At 53.1% G+C, this 20,991-nt stretch overlaps 1 protein-coding gene across 2 annotated transcripts in view; it reads left to right on the top strand.

Moving 5' to 3' along the window:
• The window catches only part of ints6l (integrator complex subunit 6 like), a 179,176-nt gene that overhangs the window by 123,130 nt on the left and 35,055 nt on the right, over positions 1 to 20,991 (top strand). Inside the window, exon 10 of one of the 2 annotated variants that reach the window (XM_072505993.1) lies at positions 784 to 878. The exons of the other annotated variant lie outside the window; for it this stretch is intronic. Within the exon in view, the coding sequence (XP_072362094.1) occupies positions 784 to 878 (95 nt within the window). The remainder of the gene's footprint in view (positions 1 to 783; positions 879 to 20,991) is intronic. 2 annotated transcript variants of the gene reach the window in all.

Here is a 20,991-nt window from a genome sequence, read left to right as displayed (position 1 = left end):
GGATTAGGCTATTGAGTTGGATGATCAGCCATGATCGTGATAAATAGTGGAGCAGGCTCAAAGGGCCGAATGGCCTCCTGCTCTTATCACCTACGTTTCTCTGTTTCTATGCAAGTAATTAGGAAAGCTAATAAAATGTTATCATTTATTGTGAGGGAAATTGATGACAAAAGTTAGGGAGGTCAGACCATCGGTGATGCCACATCGGGGGTACCATGTACGTATCTGTTTCCTGATTTAAGGAAGGATGTAAATATGTTGGAAGAAGTTCAGAGACGGTTTACTACACTAATACCTGGACTATCCGCTGGAGTTTAGAAAAGTAAGTGGTGCCTTAATGAAAACAAATATGCTGTGGTTTTGACAGGGCTGATGTGAACAGGGAGCTTCCACTTGTGAGAGAATCTGGTACTGGGGGTCACTGTTTAAAATTAGGGGTTGCCCATTTTGGACAGAGATGAGAAATCTCAGAGCATTGCAAGTCCTTTGGAACGCTTCCTCAAAAGGCGTTGGAAGTAGAGTCTTTGAATATTTTTAAGGCAGAGGTAGATAGATTCTTGATAAGCAAGAGGGTTAAAGGTTCTGGGGTGGGCAGGAATGTGAGGGTGAGGTGACAATCAGATCGGCCATGATCTTGTTGAATGGCAGAGCAGAATCGGCAGTCTGAATGGCCCAATCCTCTTCCTAATTCATATGTTAAGTAAATCAGACATCCCTGAGATTTGGTGTTATTAACAGTTCATTCCCAAGGAGCTGTCATTGCTTGTTTTATTGTCATTACAGATGATTTGTTCAAAGTGCACAAACTGAAACCAAATCTGAAGTGGCGCCAAACCTTTGAGAATTACTTGAAGACCATGCCTCCATATTATCTGTTGGTATGTGCAAATTTTTGTTTTATTTGTTCATGGGATGTTGGTATCGCTAGTTTGGCCAACATTGCCCATCCCGAATTGCCCTTGGGAATGTGGTGGTGGTGGTGAGGTATCTTCTAGAACTGCTGCAGTCCATGTGGTGTAGGTTGATCCACAGTGCTTTTAGGAAGGGAATTCCAGGATTTTAACCCTGAGAAAATATAGGAACAGTGGTATATTTCCGTCAGGATGATGTATGGTATGGAGAGGAATTCCTAAGCGGTGGCAATCTCAGTAATCTGTTTGTCCTGGTGGAGAACGTCAGGGATTTGGAAGGTACTGTGGAAGGAGCCTTTGAGAGTTGCTGCAGTGCATCTTGTAGTTAGTACACACTGTTGTCGCTGTATGTGATGGTGAAGAGAGTAAATGTTTAGGGTGATGGATGGGTGTGAATCAAGCGGGTTGCTTTTCCCGGGATGATATTGGAAATCGCTTCAAAACCAATTTTTTCATTTTGACAGCAGTTCCTCAATGTAGGACACAACAATTTTGAGGTGTTAGGCTGTTGAGGCTGCATTACTGCTGCTTGTCAAATAACCTTATAGCTTATACACTGCTGTACATTGCAGAGTGGACCTAAACATCAACTGAGCCAATTAGCCACAGTGGGAGCTGGTGGAAGCTCTGCCTAAGTAGTTTGACTTAATATTTCATTTAGTTTGATGGCAAACTCCTCCACTACCACATATGCTCGAGCATGAACTTTGTAGAGTTGACAAACTAAATATAGCACACAGAGTGACATGTGTAGATCAACGCTGGTGAATTTGTCCAACACTACGGAATGGCCCAGGATGTCCTATAGCGCTGCTCCGTACTGCATTCCATGGGTTGCATTATTCAGGATGGAATGCTCCAGGTATTTTCCAATGCTAGATTTCTGTGAATCATAGAACGATACAGCCATTCAGCCCATCGTGCCTGTGTAAGTTCTTTGGCCGAGTTACCCAATTAATCTCACTCCTTTGTTCTTTCCCAATAGTCCTGCAATTTTTTTCCTTTCAATTATTTATCACCTTTTTTTTAAATGTTGCTGCTCTATCTGTTTCCGCTGCCGCTTTCAGGCAGTTCATTCCTGACCATCACAACTCACTGCAGGAATAAAGTTTCCTCTTGGCTCTCTTTTTTGCCAGTCACCTTAAATCTGTGTCCTCCAGTTACTAAAAGGAAAGCAGCAAATGCTGAAATAACTCATTTGGCAGCATCTGTAGAGAGGGAAACAGAATTAACATTGTGTGACACTGGTTACTGGTCGTCCAGCCACTGGAAACACTTCCTTTTGTTCTGTAAAACAACATTAATGATTTTTCAACTCCTCACAAATCTTGCAGCTTCTCTTCTTTGGCGATCACTTTCTAACGAGTCTGATTGCCGACCTGAGAAACTCCGTGTTACTGGTCATGGGCTCTGTGGGTTTTCCACGGCTGGCGAACCCGACCCTGGAACTGCATCTTTGACAGTACATTTGACAGGTGTTTCTGGGAGGTGGGATTGATCCTTGGACTCTTCATCACTGGTATTCCTTTCTCAGGCTGCTTTTCTGGGCCTCTTCTTGCTGTCGGGGGTCCTCGAAGAATTGTGTCCCTTCAATCAGGAGATTCCTCCAAGTAGGTCTGTTCTGTGCAAGAATCTCCCAGGCACTCATGTCGATGTTGCATTTCTTGAGGTAAGCCTTCAGGGTGTCTTTGAAGCGCTTCCTTTCTCCTCCTCTTGTTCAGGAGCCTTCCTCGAGCTGGTCAAAAAAGATTTGCTTTGGAAGTTGGCACTCGGACATCCTAAACACATGGCTGGCCTGGCGTAGTTGGTTTCGGATGATCATGGCCTCGATGCTGGTGCTCTTGGCTTCTTCGATGATACTGATGTTCGCCCAGCTGATGTGGAGAATTCGCCTCGGGCAGCATTGATGGTACCACTCCAGGACCTTTGAGGTGGCTTCTGTCCGTAGTCTAAGCTTCTGAGCCGTATAGAAGAGTTGGGGGGACAACCGCCTTGTACAGTAGAATCTTGCTGTCAGCACGGATGTTACGGTTGTCAAAGGCTTTCGTCCTTGGGGCGTTAGAAGGAGACACGGATACGATATTGGATCTCCGCATCAATGACCAGCCTTGGAAGAGAGGTGACTCCCCAGGTATGGGAAATGTTCCATATTTGGGAGGGTTTATCCATTTATCTTGATGGAGGGAGAGACCGTATTTGCCCTAGGACAGGTTGGTAAAGGAATTGCGATGGGGCAGTACGCAGAGATTGTCACTGCGATGGGGCAGTGCGCAGAGATTGTCACTGCGATGGGGCAGTACGCAGAGATTGTCACTGCGATGGGGCAGTACGCAGAGATTGTCACTGCGATGGGGCAGTACGCAGAGATTGTCACTGCGATGGGGCAGTACGCAGAGATTATCACTGCGATGGGGCAGTACGCAGAGATTGTCACTGCGATGCGGGAGTACGCAGAGATTGTCACTGCGATGGGGCAGTACGCAGAGATTGTCACTGCGATGGGGCAGTACGCAGAGCTTGTCACTGCGATGGGGGAGTACGCAGAGATTGTCACTGCGATGGGGGGGTACGCAGAGATTGTCACTGCGATGAGGGAGTACGCAGAGCTTTTCACTGCAATGGGGAAGTACGCAGAGATTGTCACTGCGATGGGGGAGTAAGCAGAGATTGTCACTGCGATGGGGGAGTAAGCAGAGATTGTCACTGCAATGGGGGAGTATGTAGAGATTGTCACTGTGATGGGGGAGTACGCAGAGATTGTCACTGCGATGGGGAGTATGCAGAGATTGTCACTGCGATGGGGGAGTACACAGCTTGTCACTGCGATGGGGGAGGACGCAGAGATTGTCACTGCGATGGGGGAGCACGCAGAGATTGTCACTGCGATGGGGCAGTACGCAGAGATTCTCACTGCGATGGGGGAGCACGCAGAGATTGTCACTGCGATGGGGGAGTAAGCAGAGATTGTCACTGCGATGGGGGAGTAAGCAGAGATTGTCACTGCAATGGGGGAGTATGTAGAGATTGTCACTGCGATGGGGGAGTACACAGCTTGTCACTGCGATGGGGGAGTACGCAGAGATTGTCACTGCGATGGGGGAGAACGCAGAGATTGTCACTGCGATGGGGGAGTACGCAGAGATTGTCACTGCGATGGGGGAGTACGCAGAGATTGTCACTGCAATGGGGAAGTACGCAGAGATTGTCACTGCGATGGGGGAGTAAGCAGAGATTGTCACTGCAATGGGGAAGTACGCAGAGATTGTCACTGCGATGGGGGAGTACGCAGAGATTGTCACTGCGATGGGGAAGTACGCAGAGATTCTCACTGCGATGGGGGAGTGCACAAAGCTTGTCACTACGATGGGGCAGTACGCAGAGATTCTCACTGCGATGGGGGAGCATGCAGAGATTGTCACTGCGATGAGGGCGTACACAGCTTGTCACTGCGATGGGGGAGTACGCAGAGATTGTCACTGCGATGAGGGAGTACGCAGAGCATCTCACTGCGATGGGGGAGTACGCAGAGATTGTCACTGCACTGGAGGAGTACGCAGAGCTTGTCACTGCGATGGGGGAGTAAGCAGAGATTGTCACTGCAATGGGGGGGTATGTAGAGATTGTCACTGCGATGGGGGAGTACGCTGAGATTGTCACTGCGATGGGGGAGCACGCAGAGATTGTCACTGCGATGGGGGAGTACGCAGAGATTGTCACTGCGATGGGGGAGTACGCAGAGATTGTCACTGCAATGGGGAAGTACGCAGAGATTGTCACTGCGATGGGGGAGTAAGCAGAGATTGTCACTGCAATGGGGAAGTACGCAGAGATTGTCACTGCGATGGGGGAGTACGCAGAGATTGTCACTGCAATGGGGAAGTACGCAGAGATTGTCACTGCGATGGGGGAGTACGCAGAGATTGTCACTGCAATGGGGAAGTACGCAGAGATTGTCACTGCGATGGGGAAGTACACAGAGATTGTCACTGCGATGGGGGAGTAAGCAGAGATTGTCACTGCAATGGGGGAGTATGCAGAGATTGTCACTGCGATGGGGGAGTACGCAGAGATTGTCACTGCGATGGGGAGTACGCTGAGATTGTCACTGCGATGGGGGAGTACGCAGAGCTTGTCACTGCGATGGGAGAGTATGCAGAGATTGTCACTGCGATGGGGGAGTACGTAGAGATTGTCACTGCAATGGGGAGTACGCAGAGATTGTCACTACGATGGGGGAGTACACAGCTTGTCACTGCGATGGGGGAGGACGCAGAGATTGTCACTGCGATGGGGGAGCACGCAGAGATTGTCACTGCGATGGGGGAGTACGCAGAGCTTGTCACTGCGATGGGGGAGTACGCAGAGATTGTCACTGCGATGTGGGAGCATGCAGAGATTGTCACTGCGATGGGGGAGTACGCAGAGCTTGTCACTGCGATGGGGGAGTACGCAGAGATTGTCACTGCGATGAGGGAGCATGCAGAGATTCTCACTGCGATGGGGGAGTACGCAGAGATTGTCACTGCGATGGGGGAGTACGCAGAGATTGTCACTGCGATGGGGGAGTACGCAGAGCTTGTCACTGCGATGGGGCAGTACGCAGAGATTGTCACTGCGATGGGGCAGTACGCAGAGATTGTCACTGCGATGGGGCAGTACGCAGAGATTGTCACTGCGATGGGGCAGTACGCAGAGATTGTCACTGCGATGGGGCAGTACGCAGAGATTGTCACTGCGATGGGGCAGTACGCAGAGATTGTCACTGCGATGGGGCAGTACGCAGAGATTATCACTGCGATGGGGCAGTACGCAGAGATTGTCACTGCGATGCGGGAGTACGCAGAGATTGTCACTGCGATGGGGCAGTACGCAGAGATTGTCACTGCGATGGGGGAGTACGCAGAGCTTGTCACTGCGATGGGGGAGTACGCAGAGCTTTTCACTGCAATGGGGAAGTACGCAGAGATTGTCACTGCGATGGGGGAGTAAGCAGAGATTGTCACTGCGATGGGGGAGTAAGCAGAGATTGTCACTGCGATGGGGGAGTAAGCAGAGATTGTCACTGCGATGGGGGAGTAAGCAGAGATTGTCACTGCGATGGGGGAGTAAGCAGAGATTGTCACTGCGATGGGGGAGTAAGCAGAGATTGTCACTGCAATGGGGGAGTATGTAGAGATTGTCACTGCGATGGGGGAGTACGCAGAGATTGTCACTGCGATGGGGAGTACGCAGAGATTGTCACTGCGATGGGGAGTATGCAGAGATTGTCACTGCGATGGGGGAGTACACAGCTTGTCACTGCGATGGGGGAGGACGCAGAGATTGTCACTGCGATGGGGGAGCACGCAGAGATTGTCACTGCGATGGGGGAGTAAGCAGAGATTGTCACTGCGATGGGGGAGTAAGCAGAGATTGTCACTGCAATGGGGGAGTATGTAGAGATTGTCACTGCGATGGGGGAGTACACAGCTTGTCACTGCGATGGGGGAGTACGCAGAGATTGTCACTGCGATGGGGGAGCACGCAGAGATTGTCACTGCGATGGGGGAGTAAGCAGAGATTGTCACTGCGATGGGGGAGTAAGCAGAGATTGTCACTGCGATGGGGGAGTAAGCAGAGATTGTCACTGCGATGGGGGAGTAAGCAGAGATTGTCACTGCGATGGGGGAGTAAGCAGAGATTGTCACTGCAATGGGGGAGTATGTAGAGATTGTCACTGCGATGGGGGAGTACGCAGAGATTGTCACTGCGATGGGGAGTACGCAGAGATTGTCACTGCGATGGGGAGTATGCAGAGATTGTCACTGCGATGGGGGAGTACACAGCTTGTCACTGCGATGGGGGAGGACGCAGAGATTGTCACTGCGATGGGGGAGCACGCAGAGATTGTCACTGCGATGGGGGAGTAAGCAGAGATTGTCACTGCGATGGGGGAGTAAGCAGAGATTGTCACTGCAATGGGGGAGTATGTAGAGATTGTCACTGCGATGGGGGAGTACACAGCTTGTCACTGCGATGGGGGAGTACGCAGAGATTGTCACTGCGATGGGGGAGCACGCAGAGATTGTCACTGCGATGGGGGAGTACGCAGAGATTGTCACTGCGATGGGGGAGTAAGCAGAGATTGTCACTGCAATGGGGAAGTACGCAGAGATTGTCACTGCGATGGGGGAGTACGCAGAGATTGTCACTGCGATGGGAAGTACGCAGAGATTCTCACTGCGATGGGGGAGTGCACAAAGCTTGTCACTACGATGGGGCAGTACGCAGAGATTCTCACTGCGATGGCGGAGCACACATTGTCACTGCGATGGGGGAGTACGCAGAGATTGTCACTGCGATGGGGGAGTACGCAGAGATTCTCACTGCGATGGGGGAGTGCACAAAGCTTGTCACTACGATGGGGCAGTACGCAGAGATTCTCACTGCGATGGGGGAGCATGCAGAGATTGTCACTGCGATGAGGGCGTACACAGCTTGTCACCGATGGGGGAGTACGCAGAGATTGTCACTGCGCTGAGGGAGTACGCAGAGATTGTCAATGCGATGGGTGAGTTCGCAGAGTTTATCACTGCGGTGGCAGAGTACACCGAACTTCTCACTGCGATGGGGGAGTACGCAGAGATTGTCACTGCGATGAGGGAGTACGCAGAGCATCTCACTGCGATGGGGGAGTACGCAGAGATTGTCACTGCACTGGAGGAGTACGCAGAGCTTGTCACTGCGATGGGGGAGTAAGCAGAGATTGTCACTGCAATGGGGGGGTATGTAGAGATTGTCACTGCGATGGGGGAGTACACAGCTTGTCACTGCGATGGGGGAGTACGCAGAGATTGTCACTGCGATGGGGGAGCACGCAGAGATTGTCACTGCGATGGGGGAGTACGCAGAGATTGTCACTGCGATGGGGGAGTACGCAGAGATTGTCACTGCAATGGGGAAGTACGCAGAGATTGTCACTGCGATGGGGGAGTAAGCAGAGATTGTCACTGCGATGGGGAGTACGCTGAGATTGTCACTGCGATGGGGAGTACGCTGAGATTGTCACTGCGATGGGGGAGTACGCAGAGCTTGTCACTGCGATGGGAGAGTATGCAGAGATTGTCACTGCGATGGGGGAGTACGTAGAGATTGTCACTGCGATGGGGGAGTACGTAGAGATTGTCACTGCGATGGGGAGTACGCAGAGATTGTCACTACGATGGGGGAGTACACAGCTTGTCACTGCGATGGGGGAGGACGCAGAGATTGTCACTGCGATGGGGGAGCACGCAGAGATTGTCACTGCGATGGGGGAGTACGCAGAGCTTGTCACTGCGATGGGGGAGTACGCAGAGATTGTCACTGTAATGGGGAAGTACGCAGAGATTGTCACTGCGATGGGGGAGTAAGCAGAGATTGTCACTGCAATGGGGAAGTACGCAGAGATTGTCACTGCGATGGGGGAGTACGCAGAGATGGTCACTGCAATGGGGAAGTACGCAGAGATTGTCACTGCGATGGGGGAGTACGCAGAGATTGTCACTGCAATGGGGAAGTACGCAGAGATTGTCACTGCGATGGGGAAGTACACAGAGATTGTCACTGCGATGGGGGAGTAAGCAGAGATTGTCACTGCAATGGGGGAGTATGCAGAGATTGTCACTGCGATGGGGGAGTACGCAGAGATTGTCACTGCGATGGGGAGTACGCTGAGATTGTCACTGCGATGGGGGAGTACGCAGAGCTTGTCACTGCGATGGGAGAGTATGCAGAGATTGTCACTGCGATGGGGGAGTACGTAGAGATTGTCACTGCGATGGGGGAGTACGTAGAGATTGTCACTGCGATGGGGAAGTACACAGAGATTGTCACTACGATGGGGGAGTACACAGCTTGTCACTGCGATGGGGGAGGACGCAGAGATTGTCACTGCGATGGGGGAGCACGCAGAGATTGTCACTGCGATGGGGGAGTACGCAGAGCTTGTCACTGCGATGGGGGAGTACGCAGAGATTGTCACTGCGATGTGGGAGCATGCAGAGATTGTCACTGCGATGGGGGAGTACGCAGAGCTTGTCACTGCGATGGGGGAGTACGCAGAGATTGTCACTGCGATGAGGGAGCATGCAGAGATTCTCACTGCGATGGGGGAGTACGCAGAGATTCTCACTGCGGTGGCAGAGTACACCGAACTTCTCACTGCGATGGGGGAGTACGCAGAGATTGTCACTGCGATGAGGGAGTACGCAGAGCATCTCACTGCGATGGGGGAGTACGCAGAGATTGTCACTGCACTGGAGGAGTACGCAGAGCTTGTCACTGCGATGGGGGAGTACTCCGAGATTGTCACTGCGATGGGGGAGTACGCAGAGATTGTCACTGCGATGGGGGAGTACGCAGAGATTGTCACTGCGATGGGGGAGTACGCAGAGCTTGTCACTGCGATGGGAGAGTATGCAGAGATTGTCACTGCGATGGGGGAGTACGTAGAGATTGTCACTGCGATGGGGAGTACGTAGAGATTGTCACTGCGATGGGGAGTACGCAGAGATTGTCACTGCGATGGGGGAGTACACAGGTTGTCACTGCGATGGGGGAGGACGCAGAGATTGTCACTGCGATGGGGGAGCACGCAGAGATTGTCACTGCGACGGGGGAGTACGCAGAGCTTGTCACTGCGATGGGAGAGTATGCAGAGATTGTCACTGCAATGGGGGAGTATGTAGAGATTGTCACTGCGATGGGGGAGTACACAGGTTGTCACTGCGATGGGGGAGTAAGCAGAGATTGTCACCGATGGGGGAGTACGCAGAGATTGTCACTGCGATGGGGGAGTACGCAGAGCTTGTCACTGCGATGGGAGAGTATGCAGAGATTGTCACTGCAATGGGGGAGTATGTAGAGATTGTCACTGCGATGGGGGAGTACACAGCTTGTCACTGCGATGGGGGAGTACGCAGAGATTGTCACTGCGATGGGGGAGTAAGCAGAGATTGTCACTGCCATGGGGGAGTACGTAGAGATTGTCACTGCGATGGGGAGTACGCAGAGATTGTCACTGCGATGGGGGAGTACACAGCTTGTCACTGCGATGGGGGAGGACGCAGAGATTGTCACTGCGATGGGGGAGTACGCAGAGATTGTCACTGCGATGGGGGAGTACGCAGAGCTTGTCACTGCGATGGGGGAGTACGCAGAGCTTGTCACTGCGATGGGGGAGTACGCAGAGATTGTCACTGCGATGGGGGAGTACGCAGAGATTGTCACTGCGATGAGGGAGCATGCAGAGATTCTCACTGCGATGGGGGAGTACGCAGAGATTCTCACTGCGATGGGGGAGTACGCAGAGATTCTCACTGCGATGGGGGAGCACGCAGAGATTGTCACTGCGATGAGGGCGTACGCAGCTTGTCACTGCAATGGGGGAGGACGTAGAGATTCTCACTGCGATGGGGGAGTACACAAAGCTTGTCACTGCGATGGGGCAGTACGCAGAGATTGTCACTGCGATGGGGGAGTACGCAGAGATTGTCACTGCGATGGGGGAGTACGCAGAGATTGTCACTGCGATGGGGGAGTACGCAGAGATTGTCACTGCGATGGGGGAGTACGCAGAGATTCTCACTGCGATGGGGGAGTACGCTGAGATTCTCACTGCGATGGGGGAGCATGCAGAGATTGTCACTGCGATGAGGGCGTACACAGCTTGTCACTGCGATGGGGGAGGACGCAGAGATTGTCACTGCGATGAGGGAGTACGCAGAGATTGTCACTGCGATGGGGGAGTTCGCAGAGTTAATCACTGCGGTGGCAGAGTACACCGAACGTCTCACTGCGATGGGGGAGTACGCAGAGATTGTCACTGCGATGAGGGAGTACGCAGAGCATCTCACTGCGATGGGGGAGTACGCAGAGATTGTACGCAGAGCTTGTCACTGCGATGGGGGAGTACGCAGAGATTGTCACTGCGATGGGGCAGTATGTAGAGATTGTCACTGCGATGGGGGAGTACACAGCTTGTCACTGCGATGGGGGAGTACGCAGAGATTGTCACTGCGATGGGGGAGCACGCAGAGATTGTCACTGCGATGGGGGAGTACGCAGAGATTGTCACTGCGATGGGGGAGTAAGCAGAGATTGTCACTGCGATGAGGGAGTACGCTGAGATTGTCACTGCGATGGGGGAGTACGTAGAGATTGTCACTGCGATGAGGGAGCATGCAGAGATTCTCACTGCGATGGGGGAGTACGCAGAGATTCTCACTGCGATGGGGGAGCACGCAGAGATTGTCACTGCGATGAGGGGGTACGCAGCTTGTCACTGCGATGGGGGAGGACGTAGAGATTCTCACTGCGATGGGGGAGTACACAAAGCTTGTCACTGCGATCGGGCAGTACGCAGTGATTCTCATTGCGATGGGGAGCACGCAGAGATTGTCACTGCGATGGGGGAGCATGCAGAGATTGTCACTGCGATGGGGGAGTACGCAGAGATTGTCACTGCGATGGGGGAGTACGCAGAGATTCTCACTGCGATGGGGGAGTACGCAGAGATTCTCACTGCGATGGGGGAGTACGCAGAGATTCTCACTGCGATGGGGGAGCATGCAGAGATTGTCACTGCGATGAGGGCGTACACAGCTTGTCACTGCGATGGGGGAGTACGCAGAGATTGTCACTGCGATGAGGGAGTACGCAGAGATTGTCACTGCGATGAGGGAGTACGCAGATATTGTCACTGCGATGGGGGAGTTCGCAGAGTTTATCACTGCGGTGGCAGAGTACACCGAACTTCTCACTGCGATGGGGGAATACGCAGAGATTGTCACTGCGATGAGGGAGTACGCAGAGATTGTCACTGCGATGAGGGAGTACGCAGAGATTGTCACTGCACTGGAGGAGTACGCAGAGATTGTCACTGCGATGGGGCAGTACGCAGAGATTGTCACTGCGATGGGGAAGTACGCAGAGATTGTCACTGCGATGGGGGAGTAAGCAGAGATTGTCACTGCAATGGGGGAGTATGCAGAGATTGTCACTGCGATGGGGGAGTACGCAGAGATTGTCACTGCGATGGGGCAGTACGCAGAGATTGTCACTGCGATGGGGAAGTACGCAGAGATTGTCACTGCGATGGGGGAGTACGCAGAGATGGTATTGCGATGGTAGAGTACGCAGAGATGGTCACTGCGATGGGGGAGTTTGCAGAGATTGTCACTGCGATGGGGGAGTACGCAGAGATGGTCATTGCGATGGTAGAGTACGCAGAGATGGTATTGCGATGGTAGAGTACGCAGAGATGGTCACTGCGATGGGGGAGTATGCAGAGATTGTCACTGCGATGGGGGTGTACGCAGAGCCCCTCACTGCGATGAGGCAATTCGCAGAGATGGTCACTGCGATGGGGGAGTACGCAGAGATTGTCACTGCGATGGGGGAGTACGCAGAGCTTGTCACTGCGATGGGGGAGTACGCAGAGATTGTCACTGCGATGGGGCAGTACGCAGAGATTGTCACTGCGATGGGGAAGTACGCAGAGATTGTCACTGCGATGGGGTAGTACGCAGAGATTGTCAGTGCGATGGGGCAGTACGCAGAGATTGTCACTGCGATGGGGAAGTACGCAGAGATTGTCACTGCGATGGGGGAGTACGCAGAGATTGTCACTGCGATGGGGGAGTACGCAGAGATTGTCACTGCGATGGGGGAGTAAGCAGAGATTGTCACTGCAATGGGGGAGTATGCAGAGATTGTCACTGCGATGGGGGAGTACGCAGAGATTGTCACTGCGATGGGGGAGTACGCAGAGCTTGTCACTGCGAGGGGAGAGTATGCAGAGATTGTCACTGCGATGGGGGAGTACGTAGAGATTGTCACTGCGATGGGGGAGTACGCAGAGCTTGTCACTGCGATGGGGGAGTACGCAGAGCTTGTCACTGCGATGGGGGAGTACGCAGAGATTGTCACTGCGATGAGGGAGCATGCAGAGATTCTCACTGCGATGGGGGAGTACGCAGAGATTCTCACTGCGATGGGGGAGCACGCAGAGATTGTCACTGCGATGAGGGAGTACGCATCTTGTCACTGCGATGGGGGAGGACGTAGAGATTGTCACTGCGATGTGGGACTTCGCAGAGTTTGTCACTGCAATGGGGGAGTATGTAGAGATTGTCACTGCGATGGGGGAGTTCACAGCTTGTCACTGCGATGGGGGAGTACGCAGAGATTGTCACTGCGATGGGGGAGCACGCAGAGATTGTCACTGCGATGGGGGAGTACGCAGAGATTGTCACTGCGATGGGGGAGTACGCAGAGATTGTCACTGCAATGGGGAAGTACGCAGAGATTGTCACTGCGATGGGGGAGTACGCAGAGATTGTCACTGCGATGGGGGAGTACGCAGAGATTGTCACTGCAATGGGGAAGTACGCAGAGATTGTCACTGCAATGGGGGAGTTCACAGCTTGTCACTGCGATGGGGGAGTACGCAGAGATTGTCACTGCGATGGGTGAGCACGCAGAGATTGTCACTGCGATGGGGGAGTACGCAGAAATTGTCACTGCGATGGGGGAGTACGCAGAGATTGTCACTGCAATGGGGAAGTACGCAGAGATTGTCACTGCGATGGGGGAGTACGCAGAGATTGTCACTGCGATGGGGGAGTACGCAGAGATTGTCACTGCAATGGGGAAGTACGCAGAGATTGTCACTGCAATGGGGAAGTAAGCAGAGATTGTCACTGCGATGGGGGAGTACGTAGAGATTGTCACTGCGATGAGGGAGCATGCAGAGATTCTCGCTGAGATGGGGGAGTACGCAGAGATTCTCACTGCGATGGGGGAGTTTGCAGAGATTATCACTGCGATGGGGGAGTACGCAGAGATTGTCACTGCGATGAGGGAGTTTGCAGAGATTGTCACTCGGACGGGGGTGTACGCAGAGTTTCTCACTGCGATGGGGGCGTACGCAGAGCTTGTCACTGGGATGGGGGGTACGCAGAGCTTGTCACTGGGATGGGGGGCACGCAGAGCTTGTCACTGCGATGGGGGAGTACGCAGAGCCTCTCACTGCGATGGGGAGTTTGCAGAGATTATCACTGCGATGGGGGAGTACGCAGAGATTGTCACTGCGATGGGGGAGTTTGCAGAGATTGTCACTCGGATGGGGGTGTACGCAGAGCTTCTCACTGCGATGGGGGAGTACGCAGAGCTTGTCACTGGGATGGGGGGGTACGCAGAGATTGTCACTGGGATGGGGGTGTACGCAGAGATTGTCACTGCGATAGGGGAGTACGCAGAGATTGTCACTGGGATGGGGGAGTACGCAGAGATTGTCACTGGGATGGGGGAGTACGCAGAGATTGTCATTGCGATGGTCGAGTACGCAGAGATGGTATTGCGATGGTGGAGTACGCAGAGATGGTCACTGCTATGGGGGAGTACGCAGAGATTGTCACTGCGATGGGGAAGTACGCAGAGATTGTCACTGCGATGGGGAAGTACGCAGAGATTGTCACTGCGATGGGGGAGTACGCAGAGATTGTCACTGCGATGGGGGAGTACGCAGAGATTGTCACTGCGATGGGGGAGTAAGCAGAGATTGTCACTGCAATGGGGGAGTACGCAGAGATTGTCACTGCGATGGGGGAGTACGCAGAGATTGTCACTGCGATGGGGGAGTACGCAGAGCTTGTCACTGCGAGGGGAGAGTATGCAGAGATTGTCACTGCGATGGGGGAGTACGTAGAGATTGTCACTGCGATGGGGGAGTACGCAGAGCTTGTCACTGCGATGGGGGAGTACGCAGAGATTGTCACTGCGATGGGGGAGCACGCAGAGATTGTCACTGCGATGAGGGAGCATGCAGAGATTCTCACTGCGATGGGGGAGTACGCAGAGATTCTCACTGCGATGGGGGAGCACGCAGAGATTGTCACTGCGATGAGGGAGTACGCATCTTGTCACTGCGATGGGGGAGGACGTAGAGATTGTCACTGCGATGGGGGAGTTTGCAGAGTTTGTCACTGCAATGGGGGAGTATGTAGAGATTGTCACTGCGATGGGGGAGTACACAGCTTGTCACTGCGATGGGGGAGTACGCAGAGATTGTCACTGCGATGGGGGAGCACGCAGAGATTGTCACTGCGATGGGGGAGTACGCAGAGATTGTCACTGCGATGGGGGAGTACGCAGAGATTGTCACTGCAATGGGGAAGTACGCAGAGATTGTCACTGCGATGGGGGAGTACGCAGAGATTGTCACTGCGATGGGGGAGTACGCAGAGATTGTCACTGCGATGGGGGAGTACGCAGAGATTGTCACTGCATTGGGGAAGTACGCAGAGATTGTCACTGCAATGGGGAAGTAAGCAGAGATTGTCACTGCGATGGGGGAGTAGGTAGAGATTGTCACTGCGATGAGGGAGCATGCAGAGATTCTCGCTGAGATGGGGGAGTACGCAGAGATTCTCACTGCGATGGGGGAGTTTGCAGAGATTATCACTGCGATGGGGGAGTACGCAGAGATTGTCACTGCGATGAGGGAGTTTGCAGAGATTGTCACTCGGATGGGGGTGTACGCAGAGCTTCTCACTGCGATGGGGGCGTACGCAGAGCTTGTCACTGGGATGGGGGGTACGCAGAGCTTGTCACTGGGATGGGGGGTACGCAGAGCTTGTCACTGCGATGGGGGAGTACACAGAGCCTCTCACTGCGATGGGGAGTTTGCAGAGATTATCACTGCGATGGGGGAGTACGCAGAGATTGTCACTGCGATGGGGGAGTTTGCAGAGATTGTCACTCGGATGGGGGTGTACGCAGAGCTTCTCACTGCGATGGGGGAGTACGCAGAGCTTGTCACTGGGATGGGGGGGTACGCAGAGATTGTCACTGGGATGGGGGAGTACGCAGAGATTGTCACTGCGATAGGGGAGTACGCAGAGATTGTCACTGGGATGGGGGAGTACGCAGAGATTGTCACTGGGATGGGGGAGTACGCAGAGATTGTCATTGCGATGGTCAAGTACGCAGAGATGGTATTGCGATGGTGGAGTACGCAGAGATGGTCACTGCTATGGGGGAGTACGCAGAGGTTATCACTGCGATAGGAGTACGCAGAGATTGTCACTGCGATGGGGAAGTACGCAGAGATTGTCACTGCGATGGGGGAGTACGCAGAGATTGTCACTGCGATGGGGGAGTACGCAGAGATTGTCACTGCGATGGGGGAGTAAGCAGAGATTGTCACTGCAATGGGGGAGTATGCAGAGATTGTCACTGCGATGGGGGAGTACGCAGAGATTGTCACTGCGATGGGGGAGTACGCAGAGCTTGTCAGTGCGAGGGGACAGTATGCAGAGATTGTCACTGCGATGGGGAGTACGTAGAGATTGTCACTGCGATGGGGGAGTACGCAGAGCTTGTCACTGCGATGGGGGAGTACGCAGAGCTTGTCACTGCGATGGGGGAGTACGCAGAGCTTGTCACTGCGATGGGGGAGTACGCAGAGATTGTCACTGCGATGAGGGAGCATGCAGAGATTCTCACTGCGATGGGGGAGTACGCAGAGATTCTCACTGCGATGGGGGAGCACGCAGAGATTGTCACTGCGATGAGGGAGTACGCATCTTGTCACTGCGATGGGGGAGGACGTAGAGATTGTCACTGCGATGGGGGAGTTCGCAGAGTTTGTCACTGCAATGGGGGAGTATGTAGAGATTGTCACTGCGATGGGGGAGTACACAGCTTGTCACTGCGATGGGGGAGTACGCAGAGATTGTCACTGCGATGGGGGAGCACGCAGAGATTGTCACTGCGATGGGGGAGTACGCAGAGATTGTCACTGCGATGGGGGAGTACGCAGAGATTGTCACTGCAATGGGGAAGTACGCAGAGATTGTCACTGCGATGGGGGAGTACGCAGAGATTGTCACTGCGATGGGGGAGTACGCAGAGATTGTCACTGCAATGGGGAAGTACGCAGAGATTGTCACTGCAATGGGGAAGTACGCAGAGTTTGTCACTGCGATGGGGGAGTACGTAGAGATTGTCACTGCGATGAGGGAGCATGCAGAGATTCTCGCTGAGATGGGGGAGTACGCAGAGATTCTCACTGCGATGGGGGAGTTTGCAGAGATTATCACTGCGATGGGGGAGTACGCAGAGATTGTCACTGCGATGAGGGAGTTTGCAGAGATTGTCACTCGGATGGGGGTGTACGCAGAGCTTCTCACTGCGATGGGGGCGTACGCAGAGCTTGTCACTGGGATGGGGGGTACGCAGAGCTTGTCACTGCGATGGGGGAGTACGCAGAGCCTCTCACTGCGATGGGGAGTTTGCAGAGATTATCACTGCGATGGGGGAGTTTGCAGAGATTGTCACTCGGATGGGGGTGTACGCAGAGCTTCTCACTGCGATGGGGGAGTACGCAGAGCTTGTCACTGGGATGGGGGGTACGCAGAGATTGTCACTGGGATGGGGGAGTACGCAGAGATTGTCACTGCGATGGGGGAGTACGCAGAGATTGTCACTGCGATGAGGGAGTATGCTGAGATAGTCACTGCGATGGGGGAGTACGCAGAGATGGTCATTGCGATGGTCGAGTACGCAGAGATGGTATTGCGATGGTGGAGTACGCAGAGATGGTCACTGCTATGGGGGAGTACGCAGAGGTTATCACTGCGATAGGAGTACGCAGAGCTTGTCACTGGGATAGGGGAGTACGCAGAGATTGTCACTGGGATGGGGGAGTACGCAGAGATTGTCACTGCGATGGGGGAGTACGCAGAGATTGTCACTGCGATGAGGGAGTACGCTGCGATGGGGGAGTACGCAGAGATGGTATTGAGATGGTAGAGTACGCAGAGATGGTCACTGCGATGGGGGAGTTTGCAGAGATTGTCACTGCGATGGGGGAGTTTGCAGAGATTGTCACTGCAATGGGGGAGTACGCAGAGATTGTCACTGCGATGAGGGAGTACGCTGCGATGGGGGAGTACGCAGAGATGGTATTGAGATGGTAGAGTACGCAGAGATGGTCACTGCGATGGGGGAGTTTGCAGAGATTGTCACTGCGATGGGGGAGTTTGCAGAGATTGTCACTGCAATGGGGAAGTACGCAGAGCTTGTCACTGCGATGGGGGAGTACGCAGAGATTGTCACTGCAATGGGGAAGTACGCAGAGATTGTCACTGCGATGGGGGAGTACGCAGAGCTTGTCACTGCGATGGGGGAGTACGCAGAGCTTGTCACTGCGATGGGGGAGTACGCAGAGCTTGTCACTGCGATGGGGGAGTACGCAGAGATTGTCACTGCGATGGGGGAGTACGCAGAGATTGTCACTGCGATGGGGGAGTACGCAGAGCTTGTCACAGCGATGGGGGAGTTCGCAGAGATTATCACTAATGGAGATGCAAAGCTTGTCAGTGCAATGTGCGGTCCAAGGTTATTTTCACTGCCATGTGGGAGTGCACAGAGGTTCTTCTGTGATGGTGGGGTACACTCCTTCTCACTTCGATGGTGGGGTGCACAGTTTCTCACAGCGTTGGGGGAGTGTACAGAGCTTGTCACTGCGATTGGGGGGGGGGGGGGGGGTGCCCAGATATTCTTGCTGTGCTGGGGGAGTGTATACACAACCTCTCACTGCGATGGTGGGGTGCACAGTTTCTCACCGCGAAGGGGGAGTGTGCACAGAGCTGCTCTCTGTTAGATTTGGTATACACAGAGCTTCTCTCTGTGCGATGGGCGTATACACGGAGCTTTTCACTGATGGGTATACATAGCTTCTCTTTGTGCGATGGGGCAGTGTACACCGCTTCTTGCTGTGACGGGGGAGTGTACACCGCTTCTTGCTGTGATGGGGAGTGTACAAAGAGCTTCTCGCTGTGATGGGGGAGTATACACAGCTTCTCACTGTGATGGAGGAGTGTGCACCGCTTCTTGCTGTGATGGGAAGTGTACAAAGAGCTTCTCACTGTGATGGGGGAGTGTACACAGATCTTCTCGCTGTGATAGGGGGAGTGTACACAGATCGCGCTCTGATAGGGGAATGTACACCGATCTTCTCGCTGTGATGGGATAGTGTACACAGTTTCTCACTGTGATGGGGAGTGTACACAGCTTCTCGCTGTAATGGGGTAGTGTACACAGCTTCTCGCTGTGATGGGGAGTGTACACAGCTTCTCACTGTGATGGGGAGTGTACACAGCTTCTCGCTGTAATGGGGTAGTGTACACAGCTTCTCGCTGTGATGGGATACACAGCTTCTCACTGTGATGGGGTAGTGTACACAGCTTCTCACTGTGATGGGGAGTGTACACAGCTTCTCACTGTGATGGGGTAGTGTACACAGCTTCTCACTGTGATGGGGTAGTGTACACAGCTTCTCACTGTGATGGGGTAGTGTACACAGCTTCTCACTGCGATGGTGGGGTGCACAGTTTCTCACCGCGAAGGGGGAGTGTGCACAGAGCTGCTCTCTGTTAGATTTGGTATACACAGAGCTTCTCTCTGTGCGATGGGCGTATACACGGAGCTTTTCACTGATGGGTATACATAGCTTCTCTTTGTGCGATGGGGCAGTGTACACCGCTTCTTGCTGTGACGGGGGAGTGTACACCGCTTCTCACTGTGATGGGGTAGTGTACACAGCTTCTCACTGTGATGGGGAGTGTACACAGCTACTCGCTGTGATGGGGAGTGCACACAGCTTCTCACTGTGATGGGGAGTGCACACAGCTTCTCGCTGTGATGGGGAGTGTACACAGCTACTCGCTGTGATGGGGAGTGCACACAGCTTCTCACTGTGATGGGGAGTGCACACAGCTCACTGTGATTGGGGGAGTGTACAGTTTGTCACTGTGATGGGGAGTGCACACAAAGCTTCTCACTGTGATGGGGGAAGTGTGCACAGAGCTTCTCGCTGTGATGGGGGGGTGTACACAGTTTCTTACTGATGGGGGAGTGTGCACAGAGCTTCTCTGAAGGGCAAGTGTACACAGTTTCTCACTGATGGGAGAGTGCACACAGCTTCTCGCTGTGATGGGGTGTGTACACAGTTTGTCGCTGTGATGGAGTGTACGCAGAGCTTCTCGCAGTGATGGAGTGTACGCAGAGCTTCTCGCTGTGATGGGGAGTGTACGCAGAGCTTCTCACTTTGATGGAGGAGTGTACACAGTGTCTCGCTGTGCTGGGGGGAGTGTACACAGCTTCTCGCTGTGATGGGGGAAACATTCATTTCCTATGGCTCTCGTGTCACAAATGGGTCAGTCAGCGATAAAGCAGACTACGGAAGATACTGACCGGATGGCGAGATCGGATGGCTACGAACAGGTTACGAGAATATGGAAGGAGATCGGGACCCAGAAATTGAGGACAGAAACTCATTTAAAACTTGTAATAGGAAGAGGGGCATGGAGAATGGAAATAGGAAAATGAACCCCAGAAATGCCCGTGGTAGATAAATCGATGTTTTCGGTGTGACTCAATGCTTTCAACTGTCCAACACGTTATAATGTGTTTGAAGCTACACATGGAAGAGTCGGAAGAAGAAAAAGATAGTGACCAGAAAGAAGGCATTGTCCTCTTAACAAGCAATTTTACTCCGGTAATGAGGGTTTACTCCGGTAGTGTTGGTTGCAGAATCTTTCAATTGTGCTGTATTGGACAGTAGCTGCACATCTACTGTGTGGAATTGACTGGTTAAAATGTTACCTGGACTCTGAATGCTGAAAATCGTAACAAAGTTAAGGAATTTGAAAGTATCACAAGTTTCAGGTTTGGGGATAAAGAACAAAGAAAAGTACAGCACAGGAACAGGCCCTTCGGCCCTCCAAGCCTGCACCGACCATGCTGCCCATCTAAACTAAAATCTTCTGCACTTCTGGGGTCCGTATCCCTCTATTCCCATCCTATTCAAGTATTTGTCAAGATGCCCCTTAAACGTCACAATCGTCCCTGCTTCCACCACCTCCTCCGGCAGCAAGTTCCAGGCACACACTACTCTCTGTGCAAAATGCTTGCCTCGTACATCTACTCTAAACCTTGCACTTCGCACCTTAAACCTATGCCCCCTAGTAATTGACCCCTCTACCCTGGGGAA

The sequence above is a fragment of the Scyliorhinus torazame genome, chromosome 5 (genome assembly GCF_047496885.1).
Source record: "Scyliorhinus torazame isolate Kashiwa2021f chromosome 5, sScyTor2.1, whole genome shotgun sequence".
NCBI lineage: Eukaryota > Metazoa > Chordata > Chondrichthyes > Carcharhiniformes > Scyliorhinidae > Scyliorhinus > Scyliorhinus torazame.
This window is presented reverse-complemented; position numbering and strand designations above follow the sequence as displayed.